This window comes from Pseudonaja textilis, chromosome Z (genome assembly GCF_049901715.1).
Source record: "Pseudonaja textilis isolate UNSWEBS1 chromosome Z, rPseTex1.2, whole genome shotgun sequence".
Taxonomy (NCBI): domain Eukaryota; kingdom Metazoa; phylum Chordata; class Lepidosauria; order Squamata; family Elapidae; genus Pseudonaja; species Pseudonaja textilis.
This window is the reverse complement of record NC_142008.1, coordinates 68,847,011-68,868,491: the sequence shown is the minus strand read 5'-3', so window position 1 is coordinate 68,868,491 and position 21,481 is coordinate 68,847,011. Positions and strand designations below refer to the sequence as shown.

The 21,481-nt window shown below is 40.8% G+C and overlaps 1 protein-coding gene across 2 annotated transcripts in view; it reads right to left on the bottom strand.

The window, feature by feature from the left end:
* Positions 1 to 3,164: 3,164 nt before the first annotated feature.
* CDK13 (cyclin dependent kinase 13) overlaps positions 3,165 to 21,481 on the bottom strand; it is a 93,963-nt gene continuing 75,646 nt past the window's right edge. For both annotated transcript variants that reach the window (XM_087916317.1, XM_026702264.2), the window contains 4 exons: positions 20,787 to 20,918; positions 16,432 to 16,628; positions 6,366 to 6,941; positions 3,165 to 5,828 (listed from right to left, as the gene is read on the bottom strand). In XM_087916317.1, the coding sequence (XP_087772443.1) occupies positions 4,975 to 5,828; positions 6,366 to 6,941; positions 16,432 to 16,628; positions 20,787 to 20,918 (1,759 nt within the window). In that variant the 3' untranslated portion in view covers positions 3,165 to 4,974. The remainder of the gene's footprint in view (positions 5,829 to 6,365; positions 6,942 to 16,431; positions 16,629 to 20,786; positions 20,919 to 21,481) is intronic.

The window sequence follows — 21,481 nt, the reverse complement described above, 5'->3', positions numbered from 1 at the left end:
ATCACCGTTGTAAACATCCTTGGTGAGGGGACATCAGCAATTATAGTCTTCTCTGAGAAGAGTGGATCATTGGGGTCTTCAGATGCATCTGCTGGCTCTGGTGGTGCTGGAGCCCTACCTTACCCTGTGGCATTTTTTGCCTTGAAGAGGAGCAATTTAAACAGGGCCGGTTGGAAAAGTCTTGAAATTACAGGGTGCTCAGAATCCTGGCCATCATCATCGGACAGGTCTCTCCCCCCCACACACACATCAGAATGGATAGAGTGACCACAGAGAAGGAGCATAAGAATCAGCCTCAGAATACATAGACAGGTCATCATGAAATTGAGAGTTTTGTCTTAAGCCCTGTCTTGAAGAACAGGCCACTGAAGGAGATTGCCTAGACTGCTTTAGGGCTGCTGATACACCCTGCTTCACTGACTCCACTAACAGAGCCTGCATCTTAATCTGCATATCTAGTTCTTGTCCCACTGCTGGACGGAGCCCCGCAGATGTGGGTATGAAAGTGGCCTGTGGAGCCCCTCTGGGTCTTTGTACAGTTGTTGCAACCTGTTCAGTAGCTGGGAAGACAGAGAAAAAGTCTCTTCCCTCAGAAGTGTCAAAAGGGATTTCTGGCTCTTGCCATCTAAACTGCTCTTCAGCTCCCTGTGTAGCCAGTTCCTGCAATTGCCTCCTGTCAGTCTAATGAGACCTAGCTCTTCTCTCCAACGGCCACTCTCATTTTGGCGGGAATCAATGCTAATGTTGTTTGGAACAGCTTCCAGGTTTCCTGGGGCTACTTCTTGTTGTCCCCTAGCCTGTTTAGTGCCCTGTCCCTGTGACACTCATCCCACTCTGCTGCCTTGGAACTCTTTCGAGCCCCTGCAGTTTTGGCTCTTGGCTTGGGGACTTCTGATAAAGCTGAAACATTTGCAGTTGTAGGGCTGAGAGAGTGTAACGGCCTGCAAGCCATTTCCTCCGCTCTCCTATTCACATAGCAGGTATTTTCAGTTGAATCCACCATTTTCTTTGAATTGAGAGGCAGCCTAACTCCCCTGGGAGTTTGCTGACCTGTGGATTCGAAGGGGCAAGGGCTATAATGAGAAATTAAGCCAAAAAGGGCAGCTGGTTAAAGGTGTCAAACTCCTGACTTTGATGACAGTTGCCTTTGTGCCCTTTTTAAAATTCGCCACCGTGGAATTAGGCTTGGGGCAGCCATTGAAAGCTGCACGATAGAGCTCCCAAGCTTAACACAGGAACGGTGTGGAGATCTCCTCTGACACATCGCCCTATCAGCCACTCTTACTTTGAAGATCGACACTCAGCCAACCTGTCATGTTGCTCTGGGCCGAAGCCCCGATCATTCGACAGCCGTTCACTTGGTAGCCGGCTGTCACCTCGATAGCATTCAGGATTGGATTATTTTCTAATTTAACCTTTCATTTCAAATTTGTAGAGCACTAAAAAACACATTTCCCTAGCTGCTTGACTGAGTCAATTTCCCTTGGTAACAGGGGAGTGTCCTCACAGATCTGACAGACTCAGTCCAATCAGTTAGCAGCAACTGACAACCCAATCCTGGATGCTACCTCCACCACAAATGGAGAAATGCTAGGTTCCTTTTAACTGAAACTCAAAAATAATATCTAGTTGGCACCAAGGGATGTGTATTATTCTGTCATCACCTAGGGCTTGTCCCAATAGCCAGATGTACTTACTTAAAGTCAAACTATAGTGCAATTATTTTTAAATATTTAGAATTTTGGAAAAATATAAATGAAAGCAAAGCAATGCTTTGCAATTGCAAAATGCCAGCTGCTCATCTTTTTCTAAGAAAAAAAGGCAAAAGTTAAGTAAATTAGATCTCTATATGGGAGTCCAGTGATACATATTTGTAAAACAGAACATGGAAGGCTGAGGTCTTCAAAAAAACCCTTCCTATTTAGAAGTCCTTTTAATTCTTCTAAAGAGGTGCATTGTAAATTATGTGAAGTTAGTACACTAAATATAAGATTCAGCCCTTAATCTCCTGTCCTATTAAATAAAATTCAGTAAATTAGTAAAATAGAATGTGTATCAAGGCTGCCAGTTTATTTCTTCTGAATTTAAGATGCTATTAAGATATACTTTATAAACATTGAAAAAAGCTGATTTGTCATGTATTTTTCCTTGATAAATTGTATATTGCAAACAGCAGTTTCCTCCCATTAAGTTAAAATAATGAATCTCAAATTATAGAAGAGATTTAGTTTTTTACCTATTAGTAGATAGACATATGCCCCAAGCGTAGGACTTTGCAGAAGGAAGGGGGATGGAGTTAATTTATCAATTCTTCTTTGTGTTGATAGTTTCCAACACTAAGCCCCTTGGTTTTCCAGTCTTAAAATATTTTCAGAGGACCCTCATGCTTGTAGAAGAGGGGGGAAATCATCCTATAAACAGGATATTTTTATCTGTAGAGGAAGTTCTTAAATTCTAACTTGCATTAATTTTATATTGCTATTTAGAATGGAGTCCATTCTAAAAACAATGGAAATTAGCCTTGACATTTAATTGATCAACTATGAAAAACAGGGATTTTAGTCAGAGAAATGCCTAAAATATAACACTGAAAAATCACAAGTTTTGACAGGCTGTTTCCTAATGGTTCTAATTATCTATGTGAACATGGATATCTTAAAAACATTTTGTCTTGAACACAGAAAATAACTTTATTAGATAACGACCTTTAGGACCTATTCACTGAACTTTACATTCTGTTGCACTTACCTGCTTCAGGTTTTGAAAAACTAAAGTAAGAAGCCAAGTGATCTCATCAGTAAAAATAAAGAACACGGCTTTCCTTGAATAAAAATAGTGTGTTGATTCAACCTATTTATTTCATAAGTAGACAGATAGGATCTGACATTGTTGGCAAATCAGCTTTTATAGGGCACAAAGGAATGGAAGTAGTCTATGTAATGCTTTGTCGGAGAAACTGGCCTTAATTAAGTTTGAGATATTTTAAATGTACATCAAAGTATATTAGAACTTCTGAATTACCTGTTAGCACAGCAGTATCATATATGGCCAATGTTGTACAAATAAAAACAAAGAAAAATAGCACATTTTGTCTGGTCTGGAACTTCTGACATGTTTTCTTAACACAGTCCTTGTAATATGTAAGGATCACGTGAGAACTAATAAACAATCAAAAGGATCCATAGGAGTTTAATCAAAAATCTGAGTATCAAACAAATTTTATCAAAAAGATGTTGATGTTGATGTTTACTTTTACTAAACAAGGTTATTCAAAAACACTCATTCCAGGCCACTATTCTTTTTTCTGAAATATCAACATTAACAGCTAAAATTACAAAATATTTTATTCCAGTTTAGCTGTTTTTATTTTCAATCAGGAATTCTCTACTGAGAATGACCATAGTTGTATATACAGGAAAGTTCACACATATTTGACACTCTACAAATGGAGTACTCACCCATTTTTTAAAAAAACAACAACAACCCTGAAGCAATGGTTGGTTGAATTGCTTCTAATAAACTCAGCTGACAATACATGTAAATTACATGTAATTATATTTTTAGAAAATAGCTACATATATGCACTAGCTTGCCAATTGAATAATCAGTTGGAAAGTATTTTTTTCAATATGGCCATTTAAAAACATTTCAGTACAGAGAAATCATAGCCGGTGGCTTGTCTACAGGGAGGGGTTTCTCTTCTTCTCAAGAAACACATATATAATGCCAGAAAACATCTCCAGAAGCCAGAATTTTATTTTTGGGAACCCTGTTTTCCCCTCCTTTGCAATTGAAGATACAATGAATGAAAAACCTATTCAAATTAAATGAATAGACTAATAAAATAATATAATACAGAATTGGTTGGCACCATCCTAATTTCTATAAATTTAAATTGTTTAAATTTCAGTTGCATTAATTGCTGGTTATGTAACCAAAGTTACATTCTACAGCAGCTACATTTAAAATGAGCAAAGTATTTGTTAGAAGATAGTGACAAAATGCTATCTGTTTTTAATCAAAAGACTTTTGAATAAAACAGGACACTAATTTTTATTTGGTAAAAGGTACAGCAAATTGAAGGAAACCTACGTTTTTTATTATTATCCATACATTCTCATGTAATTTAATTTAATTAAATATGGGGATGGTTATAGTTTTGGAAAAAAAGAACATAAATATTTCACCTAATAGGATATGAAAACTCCAAAGACTCTATTCTGTCCCATTTGTTCTTAAGTTAGCATCGGTGTCGTGTAAATATTAATACTTGTACCAAATACAAATTACCTTCAAACAGCCTTATGAATTTAATGAAATATTCTTCAGACCTTAAGATTACATCATTAAGGCACTTACCATTCAAGTAAAACAGATATTTATACAAATGTTGGGAAGATGGATGGGATATTTTACTAAACAATTGTGAAAGTAAATCAAATCAATGTCAATGTATAAATAGTATTAAGAGTGACTATATTTTATTGTCTGAAATGAGCAAAAACACTTTCCACAGATAACACTGAAAGCAGTGCAAAGACTGATAGTGACTTCTTGACTAAAGGTAGTTTTGTAAAAAGAAATACCAAATAAATCAGTGCCCTGTTTTGGTTTTGTAAAATTTTTACATAAAAGTTGGTCCAAACTTACAAAAAAGCACAATGTGCATAGTTCAGATCTTAGTAGTGTGCCTTAAAAAGCTGATGTTCCTAAATTTAGCATTGACTTAAAACTGCCAATATAAAATTTATAGCTAGAATTTGAAAGATGTACAATTATTTGGATTTTCAGAACAGCATGAATTGTAAGCAATTTCCTATTGTATTCAAGACCCTTTTCTGAATAAAAATAAAGCTGCTGAATTAACATTTTTCAAGTCTGTTGGATTGCTGTTTAAAATCACAGTTAAAAAGTTTTTCCAGGATACAAATGACGTGCCTGAGGGCCAGGGGAAAGCGGGAAAAGAACAGAAGCTTAGTATGGCAATCCTCTGCCTCGACCTCTGATAGCAGGTGTGCTAATATGTCCCCTGTACCCTTGTGAATATTCAGGTCCTTGAGCAGGAGAAGTCCAAGTTTGTCCATGAATGTGGCTGGCACTGGCAGGAGGTTCTTGTAAATTACTTCCATAGCTATAGTTCTGCATCTTTGAAGACAAAGAATGAGTACTTTCAGACCCAGACCTTCCAACTGAATCACCACTGTTTTCCAGTACTGTGATGGGACCATGGCTATATTCAAATCTATGATCCTTATCACCACTAAACAGCATGGAACCACTGTTGAGGTAAATGTCTCCATAATGAGTTACTGAGCTATGAAATGGTTCTGAAAAGGCAGGAGTTGGAAGGGTACTATTTGAATGAGATAAAGTAACATTATAGTTCTCCAAGTGTTGAACATCTGAATTTCCAACAAAATTTGCCCTTTCTAATGTCCCAGATGATATATTTCCTATTCCATCACTACCACTATAGTGTGCACAAGAGAATGTAGTAGATGCAAAACTATCTTTATAGTCTGGACCTGCTACAAAGGAGTCTCTCGACTGGAACTCCACATTAGATGTTGCTGGTTTCTCAGATGTTTGGGCCTGGTGATGAGCCAGCAGCTCTAAAAGAGCTGCCTTTACTCCAGCATTAGGATCCATCCCTGAAGAACTATTAACTGAAGGTAAGTGTTGATTCGCTGTCCGATAATCAAGATCTTCGTCAGTAACTGGTGGTGGTTCTGGTGGTTCAGGGGGTCGTTGATCTGGTGGCAAGATACGAGGACGTTCTTCTGGGGTTTGAGGTTTCATTTCAGGGGCTCTCACCAAGTCATCTTGTCCTAAATTAATTTTGAAATAGTTTAGAATTAAATATACAGCTAAAAATATAGTTTAGGATTAAATATACAATTAATGATACAGAATATTTATTAAGTGTTAAAGGTTTGGATCGAGCAAAGGCTTGTTTGAACAAAACTACTAGAAATATGCTTCTCTGTCCAAGTGTGCACCTTCTGTTCAACATAATATTCTCCCAAAAATTAATATGGCCCTATCCTGACCTTTGCCTTTCCTCTGGTCTTAGTCTAAAGTCAAAATTGTATGACTAGATGTAGAGTTGGGGGAGGGGAAGTGAGCTAGGATTATTTCCAGATCCCTGTTCTTCTTTGGTTGTACTTTTTAATTGTTTTAATACCGCATTCTACCCAGAATCTCAATGGAGTCTGGCAGTCTTATAAATTTAAACCTACGAAAAACTCACCAAGAAATAATTTATAATCCAACTGTTTGAGAGAAGCAATAGTAAGCCTGATATTCTCAATAATATAAATTATCTACCTGCCTAAACATAATTTTCCCAACACCAAAACTCATACCTGCACATGTGTATAATGATTTAATAAGATGGGGATAAATAGATGCTGGCGATTCTGCATCTTCCCAATTGCCAGATGCTGGTGTATTTGGCTCTGGAGGCTGTCTTGACTGTAATGACATGTCATTTCCTGATCCATTTTCTTTTTCTTCTAGGAAATTTTCTTTTTGCTTCAATTGTTGAGCCTTTAATAACTGAGATAACAAAACTGTAAATGCACTCTGCACAGCTGCTTGGGTAACTTCTGTGTCAACTTTAGATTGGGTCAATGGAGTGGCTTGCACAGAAAGCTGTGGTGTTGCCATTTGTTTTAAAGGCTCTTGGTCTGGTGAGGGAGGCAGTGGTGGCTTAGGTGGTGGCGGCAGCGGCGGCAGTTGTTGTTCAGACTGTTTTTCAGCCACATCCAAAATGCCAGCTGGAACATTTATTTTATTCAGTTGTTGCTCAGTCTCAGGATTCATTTTAATGTTCAGCACTTGAGCAAATTGTACCATACTAATACTAGTTTTAGACTGGAGCAGGTTTAGGAGAATTGCCACTTCATTTTGATTTAGTGGCTGACCACTGCCTGCTTTCACTGAAAGTAGCAAGAAAAACAGAAAGGAGGCATTTAGTATGCTCATATTTAAAGTCCCAAGCAAAATTCAATTGACTACAACCCACTTCAATGACTTCTTAAACAGTGGTTAGATATGAAGAACATTCTTGACTTTTCCTCAGTATGGAAGAATAAACATTTTGCGTTCATTTTAGAGGCAGAGATTAACATACAGACAATCTTTTTTTTTTCAAGTTAAGATTGGAAAATAAATTTTATTTTAGAATGAGAATCATTTTTACTGTCTTCTGCTTCACTTGAAAGTTCTGTATCATTTTTGCAATCAATTAAAATATAAATAAAGAGATTTTATATATCAGGTAGACTATATTTTCCAGTATTCATAGCAATAAGATAACCTATTTGTTTTTTTAAAAAAATTTTTATCCATTTATTATATTTATGTACCACACATCTCACTATCGGGAGACTATGGATTGCTAATCTGGCAAATAATATTTGAAAAAATAAAGTAAATAAATAAAGCAAAGTGGAAAAAATGTTCAAATCAATTGGGGATACAGGTATATATATAATAGTAGAAAAGATACATTTTTGAAGTATGCTGTGAATCTAAGCCATGCTGCCTCTACACAAGAGGGGCAGCACATACATCTAATAAATAAAATAAATTAAAATAAAACAAAATAAAATAAAATGACTGAGGTAAGACAAAACGAGATTTAAAAACAAAGAGAAAGGATTCCCCAAGCCACATCCTTTGCAAATCTTTCTTAAATAAAAGTAGTATACCACACTGAATTTAAGAAGCTAAGGGGAGAACCCAAGAAAAAAGAAATAATAAATATATTTTTGAAACTATGGAGGATTGCCTTATAAGAAAATTTCTTTTACAATCACTACATTACAGATCCAATATAAACATCAATCTGTTATGAAATATTAGGGAGGCATCATCTTGAGCTCGTAATAATTATCCTGTTTGCAACTGGAAAGTTGAAAACTGCCCTATTACAAAAGAAGGAATTATTTAAATTCTGCAGTAAAACTTGGGAAGGTGTGCTTCAGAAAAGCCAGTGAACCATTCATCAAGGGGAATGAAGCTGCAATATTTCATTGTTGAAAAAGCAGCCATTTTGGAATGTCTTCCACGTCTTAAACACTCTTTTATTAAGCTAAAAGAGGCTCTTTTGAGTCACAATCTATTTACTACTTTTTGAAAATCTGCACAATATTTGAAACTTTAATTATTGCTAAAAGTCAAGGAAGAAGTTTACTTGGAGAAAAGATAAAATAAAAAAACACACAGCCCCTTTTAATTTTGATATAGAAGCATAAGAATTTAAAAAGTTGTGGTAATATTTTATCATTTTTATATAATCTGTAGCTTTGGTCTGTTTTGTTGTGGGTAGCTGAAATCAACTTTTATGAATTCTGACTGGCCAGGAAATAACAGTTGATTGATTTAAAAAATCTACTCTTTGGCCACAAGAGGGAATTAAACAAAAAGACAATGAAGAAAACAAGAAACATGGAATGTATCAGACTCCCAAAGTTGTGTGAAGTATTTAAATAAAACAGATAAACAAATTCAAGAAGAAAAATTGCAGAGATGCAATTATGTGTAGAAAGTTACCAAACCACTGAAGCAATTCCACAAGAATCTGACTTAACTGTAATTTCTAATGTATGGATTTGTTTTTATAAAGTGAGTTTGAAAATGGGGTTTTTCTTTTCTCTCTTGAAATATTTCAGTAATTTCTAAAGTTTGTAAAATATTATTGAAACTGTATTTTAAAGTATGCATGCTAACAGAAAGTTTTTAAAAAGAGGTACAAGACTTTATTGACTTTAGAAATATTTTTAGAAAAGAGTTTAGAATTTCAAAATAGATACAAAAATAAATTTTCCCTTTAAGGTTAAATAATTTGAAGAAGTATAGTAAATGATGATAGTCTACAAAATGTAAATAGAACTATTTATTACTTCCCATAACAGGAAAAAAGCAGAGATAGCTAAATTGACTGCTGTAATCAAGAAAAGAAAAATCTAACTTTGTTTCCATTAGAAACCGCTTCTGGATTGTGTGCTTGTGATGGAAAAAATGAAACTTTAATTTAGAATTTTATTGATTAGATGGGTTTGTTATTCTAGAAATGGCTAATGTATGTTACTGTGTACAAGTAACAAATTGAGGCTGTAACATTACTATTTTCTATTGTGCTAAAAAGCATTGGAAGTCAATTATTTTCTTTCTTTTTTCCTTTTACCCTACACTTTTGGTGGCGAACCTATGGCATGTGTACCACAGGTGGCACACAGAGCCCTCTCTGTGGGCATACATACTGTCGCCCCAGCTCAGCTCCACCATGCATGTGTGCCTCCCACTGGCCAGTTGGCCTTTGGGCTCTGCCATGCATGGGGGCAGGTGTGGAGAGGCACTTGCAGGTGCAGGGGTGGCACATGCATGTGTAGGGGGGGGGCACCTTGCATTTTGAGTATGTATATGCACATGCTTTGGGCACTTGGGGCCCCAAAGGCTCACCATCACTGCCGTACATTTTTCTTCTCCTGTCTTTTAAATCTCCTAGTTTCTCATTATTTTAATTTTCCTTTATATTTTACATTATGATAAACTAATAAAAATTGATATAAAAATTGAAATAGCTATTTCAAGACAGAATCACTTCTGGGATATTTTTTAAATTATTAAATGGTTACTTTGAATGTATTTTGAATCTGAAATTTTCTGTGCAATCCTAAGAAATAGATGTTACATTTGTTTATTATTGAGATTCATCTGTAAGATTTGGAAGATACAGCAACATGCCTAAGATAATCTATTTTGATAATGTCTTGGGAACAGCTATTAATGGATTCTTTTCCAGCATAACAACTATTGAGGAAAAAAAAATAAAACAATTAATTTCAACAGTCAAAGTATACTATTTGCAGGTGGGCAAACCTATGCAAAGAACAGCCAGATTTTTATTTTACCTGGTATATGTATTCCAGGCACAAATATTCTGGGATGGGGGAAATGCAAAATGATCAGTATCCACTAAAAAAAATATACCGAGAAGGAAAGCAGTAGAAAGGCCCAGGAAAGAAAGGAATACTGATAGCGTTATACCAACAAAGAAGCAAGCACACATAAATATAAATAAATTGAATTAATAACTAGTGCTTAATATTTCTTGCCTCTAAAATAAAATTACCCACTTAAACATTAATTTCCATTTATCAAGCAATTAATCTCACTATCACACACTCTCCTTCAATTTACTATAAAGTAGGAAGAGAAAATAGTAGTTAATTGCAATGGTAAAGGAAATCTAAGAGAGAACCCAACTAGAGAAAGGGGTATAGGTCTTACCTGATAGGCCTCTTCTCTTTGGGTGGAGATAGCATCCAGGATTAGGTAGTCAGTTGCTGCTAACTGATTGGACTGAGTCTGTCAGATCTGTGAGGACACTCCCCTGTTATCTATGGTCCCCAGAAATTGGCAAAGGAATAGTGACAGGCTGACATGTTTTGCTGGTGTTGTTGTGCTCCACTGGATCTGGAGTGGACCATCTTCAGGGTGGGGCTGGATGCTATCTCCACCCAAAGAGAAAGGTCATCTCAGGTAAGACCAATGACCCTTCTCCATTGTGGTGGAGACAGCATCCAAGATTGGGACATACCAAAGCGGGCTGCTCTATGGGCGAGCCTAGTTCGGTCCAGATCCTCTAGTGAGGGTGGACCTTTTGAAAAAGTCCAGTTTATAGTGCTTGATGAACAGGGACGGAGAGGCCCAAGTTGCCGCCTGGCAAACCTCTTCCAGAGAAGCCTGAGTAGCCCACGCCATCAATGTGGCTGCACTTCTTGTGGAATGGCTGTTATGCGAAGAGGTACTGCAAGTCCCTGGGACTGGTAGGCTCTGGATATGCACATTCTGATCCATCACCCTACAGTTGATGGAGTGACCTTGCAACCCAGGGTAGAAAGTTGAAATGAAACAAAAAGGATTCAGACTTCCTGAACGGGGAAGTTCGTTTAATGTACGTACGAAGAGCCCTCCATACATCTAGAGTGTGCCACCTCTTTTCTAATGCGTGGACCGGTTTTGGACAAAAATCAGGTAATTATCAATTCCTGGGCCCTGTGGAACCATGAGTTCATATTTGGCACAAAAGACGGGTCCAATCTCAAGAAAACTAGGTTGGGGTGAAAGATTCAGAGGTCCTTCCTGAGAGACAGTGCAGCCAAGTCTGAAACCCATCTGGCCGAGGTGATGGCTACCAGGAAAGCCACTTTAGAAGACAAAAATGGCAGAAAAGTAGATCTCAGTGGTTCAAAGGGAGCCTTGATCACTGAATGCAGTACTTTAGAGATATATCAGTATCAATGAACCTCTGAGACCTCAGATTTGTAGCCTACTTAAGAAATCTGTGGATGGTAGGATGCCTGGATAAGGACTCCGTCTCCCCCAAGGAAAGCACAGAAGATAGGGCTGCTGTTGGGCAACAGGCCCTTTTCCAGTCCTTCTTGGAGGAAATCTAGCACCTGAGAGACCGATACATTGCAGGATCCAAACCCGATCTGGAGAGTTCTCCAAGTCACATCGTAAATGAGATTGGTAGAAGGCCTCCTAGAAGGCTGGGTAGTTTTTATCACCTTGGAGGAGTGATGTTTTCGGATCAGAGATCCCCACTCAATCTCCAAGCAGTCAACTGAAGCCACTGGGGGTCCAGATGTAACATGGATCCCTGGCTGAGGGACACTCTTCCGCTAGCATCCTCCAAAACCTGGTCACAGATAGGCTTACCAAGACAGCAAACCATGGCTACCTTGGCCAGTGAGGTGCGATAAGTAGAAGCTCCGCCCTTTCCCCCAATAGTTTCCATATCACCCTCAGGATCAGGAGCAGTGGAGGAAAGGCATAGAGGAGTCCCCGGGGCCAAAGGCTGCATAAGGCGTCTGTCCCCTCCACCCCCAGAACTGCAAACCTGGGGAAGAATCTCGGGAGTTGTGCGTTGTCCTGGGGGGTGAAGAGGTCTACTGCTCATCGTCCGAAACACTCTGAGAGGTCCTGAAATAAAGCGGGGTGCAAACGCCACTCTGCGTGGTCTATAGTGGCTCTGCTAAGCCAGTCTGCTTCAACATTGGATACGTCTGCAATATGCTCAGCTCTGAGCGATACATGATGTTTTTCCATCCAGAAGCACAGTTTAGTCTGCCTCTAGCATCAGGGGTCTAGAATGTGTTCTCCCTTGGTGATTTAAATGTGCCTTAGTGGTCACATTGTCAGTTAAGACCAGGATGTAATTGTCTGATACTATGTTTGAGGAATTGCCTCAGGGCCAATGAGTTGCCCTGAGTTCTAACCAATTGATATTATGGCCTAAATCAGCCTGGGACCACTGTCCCTGGACCATCCTGGATTGGAGATGAATCCCCCAGCTGTAAAAGCTGGCAACAGCGGTCAGAACCAGCCAGTTAGGTTCCTTGAACTGGTTTCCTAAAGAAAAGGCTCATGACGACCATCACCTAAAGGACTTAATCAGTTCCTGTGGTATTCTGACCTGGGAATGGGAACAACTCCTACCTGCCCTTTGAAATGGTAGGAGAAACCATTGGAGAGCCCTGGTGTGCAGGCATGCCCAGGGCATTATAGCAATACATGAAACCATGTTGCCCAGGAGCCTCGAAAGCAGAGCCAGAGGCACCCCGTGCTTTGATTTCACCAGAATAATTAATTCCCTATGCTCACCTGATGCTCCTGGGATATGAAAACCTTGCACACCAAGGTATCTATTACGGCTCCCAGATGGAGTAAACAGTTGGAATGAAATGGCTTTTAGCCGTGCTTACAGAAAACTTGTACTCCTGGAGTACCTGGATGGTGACCCTCAAGTCGTCCATTGCCTGAGATGCAGAAGAGGACCTGGACAAGGATGTCATCCAGATAACATTGGACTCTGGCTGGGATAGCCCTAAGGTGAGCTGCTAGGACTGCTAACAGTTTTGTGAATGTTCTAAGTGCAGATGAAAGACCAAAGGACAAGCCCTGTATTGAAAATGTCTGCCATTATAGAAAAATCTAAGGAACTGCCTATGGGCAGGTAAAATAGGGACATAGGCTTCTGTTAAATCAATAGAAGTGAGGAAGTTACCCTCTCTAACTCCCTCCATATTAGATTGGAGAGAATGCATCTTAAACTGCCTGTAGTTGGCAGTTCAGATGCTTCAGATTCAGAATTGCCCTCCATTCCCCCAAGGTTTTTGGAATGACAAACAGGATGGAATAAAATCCCAAACCTTGTTGGTCCTCAGACACTGGCTGGATTACATGGATATGCAGCAGGTGCTGAATAGCTGTTTCATGAGAACCTTTTTCTCCCTATTCTTAGAAACAGGGCAATGAATGAAAAACCTTGGGGGTATGGAGAGGACTCTCCAGGACCCAGATGTCTGGCTACTTCCTCCCAACACCTGGCAAACAAGGCCAGACATTCCCCAATGGGAGCGTTGGCAGAGTATTTATCTAGGGCTTCATAAGGGATGACCTCCTCCCCCTCAAAAGGGCTGCTTGTTCTGGAACTGGTGGTTTCTACTTGTCCAATCCTGTTGTTGTTCCTGTCTGGGGATGAAGGGTCTTTGGGATCTGGAAAACACCACCCCAGCCTTCTTCGCCCTAAAGGAGGGACAATGAAAGTAAGGCGCCAAGCGGAATTCACCACATCTACACCTGGATGGTAGAATCTTCCCCTTGTCTTTAGAGTCCACCAGAACCTTGTCAAGGGCTCTCCCAACAATTTATCCCCTTTGAAGGTGGCAATAGCCAATCTCCACTTAAGCCTCATGTCTGCCTGCCATTGTCTGAGCCAGAACAGATGAGGAGAAGCCACAGACGATCCTATAGCCCTCGATGTGAACCTGGCTGCACTGAGAGTGGCATCAGCAAAGAACTCAACGGCAACCAACAGCTTATTGATGTGCTGATGAGATCCCACATAGCTAGCCGGAATTCTCTCCCATGCCCTGTTGAAGAATGATGCAGCCCAGTGCTGGTTGGGGAGTTCTTTGAAGCATTTGCTCTGCCCTTTTGTCTTCTGCCCTTAAAGAGTCCTCAGGCTTGCCGGGAATATTGGAAGTAGACTGCAGAGCAGCCACCAGGGCATCTACTGTGGGCATTTACAGCACTTTGGTAAGATCAGCCCCCACATTGAACAACTTCTTATCAAGCAAAGATGGGCTTGGTCCTGACCCAGGAAAAGCCCATTGCTTCTGGATCACAGTAGTAAACATCCTTGGTGATGGAATGACATCTGCAGTTATGGTCTTCTCTGAAAAGAGTGGATCATTGGGGTCTTTAGATGCATCTGCTGGTTCTGGTGGTTCCAGAACCCTTCCTTTCCCTGTGGCATTTTTTGCTTTGAAGAGGAATGATTTAAATAGGGCCAGTTGGAATAGCCCTGAAACTACTGGATGCTCAGAATCCAGGCCCTCATCATCTGAAAGGTCTCTCTCTATATGATCCCCCATGTCAGATGGGATAGACTGGACATGCTGTGAAGGAACATAAGAGTAAGTCTCTGACAGTCCCAAAGACTGTCTTGATGAAGAACAGGAGGCCACTGAAGGTGATCGCCTGGACTGCTTTAGGGCTGCTGATATACCCTGCTTCACTGCCTCAACTAACAGAGCCTGCTGTCTCACTGATTCCTGTTCCACTGCTGGACCGAGTCCTGCAGCAGTGGGTGTAAAAGTGGCCTCTGGGCCACTTTGGGTCTCTGGACAGTTGCCGTAATCTGTTCAGTTGCTGGGAAGACAAGACAAAAAATTTCTTCCCTCAGTAATATCAAAAGGGATCTGTGGCTCTTGTAATAGAAATTGCTCTTCAGCTCCCCCAGTGGCCAATTCCTGAAACTGCCTTCTGTCAGTCTGCTGAGACCTAGCTCTTCTCTCCAACAGCCGCTCCTCATTTTGGTGGGAATCTGTCATAGTGCTGTTTGGAACAGCTTCTGGGCTTTCCTGGACTGCTTCTTGTTGCCCCTTAGGCTATGGGCTAAGCACCTTGTCCCTGTGGCGCTCATCCCGCTCTGCTGCCTTGGAGCTCTTTCAAGTCCCTACAACTTTGGCTTTTGGCTTGAAGGCTTCAGAAGAAGCTGAAGGGTTTGGGGCTTCAGGGCTGAGAGAGTGTAACGGCCTGCAAGCTGTTTCCTCCGCTCTCCTATTCATGCGGCTGGTCTTTTCAGCTGAATCCACCATTTTCTTTGAACTGAATTTCCTGCCTTGTGAATTAGAGGGTGTGAAGTGCCCAACAGGCAATTACACTGATGTTAAGATCGGGGAAGCTGTCAAATTTTCGATCTTGGATGACAGCTGTCTTCGCGCCCCTTTAAAATCACCGCCTTCGTACTTTAAAGGCTTTTGAAGTGGCTGTTTGAAGCAGCATGATACTCCTCCCAAGCCTAGCATGGCAACAGTGTGGAGGTCTACTCTGTCACACCACCGTGAAAATTCCTCTTACTAAGATGTAGATCGGCCCTGAGCCAATCCAGCCCCAGACGATCTAGGCCGAAGCCCCAACTAACTGTTCCTTTGACAGACGCTCAGTTGGTAGACCGGGAGCTGATTGTTACATCGATAGCATTCAGGATTGGTTTTAAGCTATAATTTATCTTATTTAATGTCAAATTTTTGGAGCAATCTAAACACATCATCCTAGCTGTTTGACTGAGTCAATTTCTGGGGACCGTTGATAACAGGGGAGTGTCCTCACAGATCTGACAGACTCAGTCTAATCAGTTAGCACCAGCAACTGACAACCCAATCCTAGATGCTATCTCCACCACAGTGGAGAATAAAATAAAGTGAATAAGTAATTTACAGGGAAAAAAAGAAGACAAAAAGTCCAGTTAGGATTCTTATTATAAAAATATCACATTAATCAGACAAATATTTTATAGTATATACTAATTAATCTTCTGGCTAATTTCCAAGTTTTGAAAGACAGATCTTTGAATCCTTTTGTATTTTATCTAATTTATTTCTTTTCCAGTGTTTCTTTTGGTTTAAATGATCTTTCATAGAAAAAAATAATGTCCAACCTAACTTATAGATAGTTTTCTATTTATGACTATAAGGGACCCTGGAATTTACATCATGAAACATAATGGTCATAAGTTGAGACGTTTGTGTGATGAACCAGTTTTAAAACATTTTTTTACAGTTATTAAGTGAATCAATGAATTCTTATGAGTATTTTTTCCCAGAAACTGAAAAGGCCAGCTTCTGGCACAACTGGTATAAATTACATCTATGATCATGACCATGAATTGTTGCAACTGGCCATAAAGGCCAAACCTGTTATCAAGAATCCAAAATGTGATCAAGTAACTAGTGCTGCCATCAGAATACCATAAGCATCTTTTAGAGGATCCACTGTAACTTCAAATTACTAGGTGAGCAGTTATTAAATGAGGACTTATATTTGGTAAAGAAAAATGAAAAAAATTACCAAGTGCTATATTAGAGTTGCTCTGCATCTTCAGTTGTGAAGTCTGCAAACCTTGGGGGGTGTTGGTTCTGCTATCATCCATCCCCAAAGATAAATCCTTTCTTGGAACTTTAGCTGCATCATCAATCATGCCCATTTGCTTTTGTCTTCTACGTTTCTTACTCCACAGTTCATGGCAATCCTGCCATAAAGGAAGACTATGAATAAAAGAAATTACAGTCATTCAGCACAAAATAGTTACCACAAGGATCTTGAGTGATAAAATTTAAAAAGGAGGCTACAAAAGAGTTAAGAGCCAATGGTTAACTATTATGAAAGAGAGCTCAAGAAGCCATTATCTGGAAACAAGAGAAGCTCAACATATCAACCAACAGACAGACCAAGCCAGGATTTGATAAAAACTGTAAAGTTGTTGTTTGTTGGAGCTTCTGTGCAGAACCTAGCACTAGGTACAAATGGAGACTGACATCCTTGGAGTACCTCTGCTGTTGTTATTAAGGAGCTCTTGATAGACTATAACAATTTGGTATGCATACTTTTTAGATTATTCTTTTACTTCTGTATGCTTTTAGCTAATAATAAAGCTTAAACAACCCTTACTTTCTGAAACATTTTTTGATCTCTGGGCACCTGATCACTGCCCGGAGACTTTTTTATCTACTATGAATTACTTTCAAGAAATTAGGAAAAGGAAAATGATGTGTGCATATTATCTCATCATAAAGTCACATCTTTTTTTTCAACCATGCAAAATAGGCACTCAATCACTGTCACTAAGTTGCTCAAAACAAATGGGAAAAACCTGAGCACATTATTGAAGATCAGAGAAAAAGAAGAGTGCTTGACTGTAAGTGGGACTCATAAATTAGTCTAATTATATAAGATGAAGGAAACTAAACCCACCACTCTAAAACCAAATTTGGAGACAAGTAAAGCTGATCTTGATCCCATCATTTTCAATATACTGTATATTCAATAAAAATGTGTGGGCAAAAGCAAAAAAATACTTGTCAGTTAGCCAAACCTATTGCTCTTTTTAAATCTTTTGTTACTGAGACGTCGAAGTTCAGAATTGTTGTTTCTATATATATATTTCTGTGTGAATTGTTTTCTTTTTCAAGAAAGTTGACAAATACAAAGGTACGCCTTAGGTAGGGAGTGAACATTACAGACTACCACTGAGCTGTAGATTTTTCCAGATAAAGTTTGAAATATTTTCCAGATATGTTTTTGCTGCTAAGTTAATGTGATATTTTGAAGCGAACCTATTGAGATGCTTACTCCTTCACTGGGCTCAGTTTTATGGTTGTTGGTACTGTAAAATCTTTAGGAGATTAAAAAATGCAATTTCCACAATATGCTTATACAATGTAGGGATTCAAATTTTGTAACAACCGGTTCTGTGAGCATGACTTAATTTGTGGATTTGGCTTGGTTATGTGACCGGTGGACATGGCTTGGTGGCCATGTGACTGGGTGAGCATGGCCAGGTGACTGGCAAACCTAAAGTGGTCCTCGCTTAATGGACGGTTGCTTAGCAAGTGTTCTAATTTATGACTGTTCTCCCCAGAGCTACTTGACCTGTTTTTGGAGTTTTGACAGCCATGCACACACACACACACACACACACACACACACACCCTTCTAACCCTGCTATTCTGATTCTGTAAGAATCTCCTGCTGGAAGAGGGTTTGGACTAGATGACCTCCGAGATCCCTTGCAGGCCAGGCCTAGATTATTGTGCTGCTTCAGAGTCTTTTGAAGCCAGGGTTTGTGTCCTTCCTTCCTCTCCTTTTTTTCTCTCTCCTCCCTCCCTCCCTTCCTTCCATGTATTTGTCTATCCATCCATATATCTCATTCACTTTCTTCTCTCTCCCTATTTCTTTCTCTCCCTTCTTCTTTCTTGCTTTTTCTTTCTTTTTCTCCCTTTCTCCCTTTCTTTCTTTCTTTCTTTCTTTCTTTCTTTCTCTCTCTCCCTCTTTCTCCCTGTCTTTCTATCCCTTCCTCCTTCCCTCTCTTTCTTAGTTAGGAGACTCACCTGAAACACACACACACCCTTTTAACCCTGCTATTCTATGATTCTGTAAGGATCTCCTGCTGGAGCAAGGGGTTGGACTAGACGATGACCTCCGAGATCTCTCCCAGCCCTAGATTGCTGTGCTGTTTCAGAGTCTTCTGAAGCCAAGGTTTGTGTCCTTCCTTCATCTTCTTTTTTCTCTCTCTCTCCCCCTCCCTCCATGTATTTTATCTATCCATCCATGTATTTATCTATCCATCCATATATTTCATTCACTTTCTTTCCCTCCCTCTCTTTTTCTCTTTGTCCCTTCCTTCCAGCTCTCCCTTTGCTTATCCCTTTTCTTCCCTTTGCTTCCTTTCTTTCCCTTTTCTTTCTTTTCTTTCTTGTCTCTCTTTCCATCTTTTTCTCTCTTTCCCTCTTTTTCTTTCTCTTTCCCTCTCTCTCTTTTTCCCCTGTGTATCTCTCTATGGCTCTCTCCCCCCTTGTATCTCTCTCTGCCCCTCCCCCTATCTTCCATCCCCCACTCTCTGTGTGTGTTTCTTTCTCTCTCTCTCAAAGCCGCAGCTGGGCCAAGTCCAAGAACGCCAAGGAAAGCTTGCTGGCTTGGCCCAGCCACAGGAGGGAGGGAGGGAGGGGGGGGAGAGAGGGGAGAAGATAGGGACCCAGCTGCTTCACTATTCCTCACTGTCGCCCTTACCTTCTCAGACTAGGCAAGGGAGGGAAAGGTGAGGGCAGGGCCAGCCACTTCAGGCAAGGTGAAGAGGCGGCAACCAAGCATGGGTGAGTAGAAGCCTGGGAGCGGTGGCTCCCAGCTCAACTAGCCCGAGAGGCTTTGAGGTTGGATGGCCTGGAGTGGCCGAGATCTGAGCGAGCATTGCACCGTGGGTTCACCTGAACACCCACTTCTTTGGTGTTGGTTTTACGGAGCCGGGGTGAGGCCTGGGCTGACGTGCAACAGCAGCGCCTTTAGCTGTGCTCGCTTGTAAGTGTCCAAATCATCCAGCAAAGACACCGGAGGAGTTGCTCAAGTAGATCTTCCCCCTCTGAAATCCTCCTCCTGCAGAAAATGGCCGTTCCCTAATCTAAGAAGGCAAGGAGCTGCGGCTGAGCTCACCCAATCCCTAGGACTACCCCGAATGGACCCAATTCAGCTAGGAGAGGGCAGCTCCCCCTGGCAATCCCCCTTTCCCTCAGTGCTCTGATTTCCTATGGCTCACCAGCCTGAATGCTGGGTCAGACCATTAGAAGGCCACTTCCCTGCTTCTCAGCAGCACTCCTGTGCTGGCCACTGCAGGACCCTCCACCTCCTTCCCCAACTTCTCCCTCAACTTCTCAATGACGACGCTTGTTGCTGACACGGGTACAACTGGGCGAGTGTGGTGGGGCCAACCAGGGGCAATTGTTCCGGGTCCAACAAAGGGGCTACAGGAGGGAGATGGAAGCGGTAGCAGGTAAAGGGGCCATGCGAGCAGCAAAGTGTCATGCTCCCTGGTCGCCCACCCCCACCTCTGCCCCTGCCGGCAAGACCCAGCAGCTGTGAATCAGAGCTAAATTTCGCTGTACTGGAGAACATGTGGAGAGGCTCGTGTTCTCCTGCTGCTGGGAAAGCAAGAGAGTCTTTCCCAGCACAGCAAGTTCCCCTCCCATAGGGAAACAGAGGTGGCAGAGAAGCAGCCCAGTTGAATCCTGTTTCTCTCTGCTGCCCGGAGGTATGCCAGGAAAGACTCTCTTGCTTTCCCAGCAGCAGAAGAACACGAGCCTCTCCACATGCTCTCCAGTACAGCGAAATTTAGCTTGGGTCCCCACCAGTCTGCATCTCGCCCCCTGCCTGGATTCAATGCAGCTGCTGGGCCTTACCCGCTGGGGGTAGGGCGGCAGCAAAAGACAAGTGGGGGGGGGGGAGGCAACCGGCAGTGACAGGTAGCCAACTGGGCCCCAGAGCTTGCAGAGCCTCACTCACCCAGGGAGATCAGGCAGGGCCACAGCAGAAGGCATGCAGCAATGGCTGGCCTGGCGGGTGGGCAAAAGCAGGCTGCAGGCAATGCTGTGCATGCACGATAAGGACTGACTGGGTGCAGAGGGAAGAGGTGGGCAGAAAGAGGCGGAGCCAGCCAGTGATGCGATTTGCCAGTTCTCCGAACTGCGCAGAATTATAACAACCAGCTCTATAGAACCAAGCAGAACCAGTAGAATCCCACCCCTGAATGCAGTCACAATATGTAATAAACCTTGATCCAATGTGCAACAAAAATTAGTATGTATGTAGTACCTGGTTTCTATTGATAGAAATGAGTTTTATTTTGTAGAAAATAAACTCAACTAAGAAACACTTACTCTGGTGGAGGCATCTTTGAAGGGTCCACATCTCTCAGAAATTCACACTGAAGTGCCTGTTCTGCTGTGCAGCGTTTGCTGGGATCAAGAGCAAGCATGTAATCAAAGAGATCTAGTGCAGCTGCAGGAATACTGTAAACAATAAATAAAAGTATGTCAAGAAAACAAAGTAATGTTGTAAACTGACATTTGAAAGTAGAGAACAAAAAAACAAGCAATTTTATATGATATGGGATTTGTTTAATCAGTGGTTGGATAAAAAGGCATGGTAATGTAATAGACTAAATAATTTTGTGATAGAAATTTAATAGACTGATATAAAACATAATATAGATATATATAACCACTGGTTGAAAGTATAACACAAATTTTAAGATAAAATTTGGAACATCTCGTATAAAATGATGGATTAAATAGTTTAGTCATGGATGATTAATAACTGATATATATATAAGTGTTATGACTCCCCTTCAAAATTCAAACGAACAAAACAGAAAGTAGCCATTTCACAATTAAATCAAATGGAAAGAAGTCTTACAAGATAACGGCTGGCAGAAACCACAGCGTAAATCTTTACTCTGTCCAGCAAACCAGTCCTGGCAATAAATCTCCAGTCTCAGAGCTCCTTGCTGTAACGTCCTCACTCAAATAGTCATTTTGTTCCTGGCAAAATGTACCAGCCCAGCTGTGTCCTT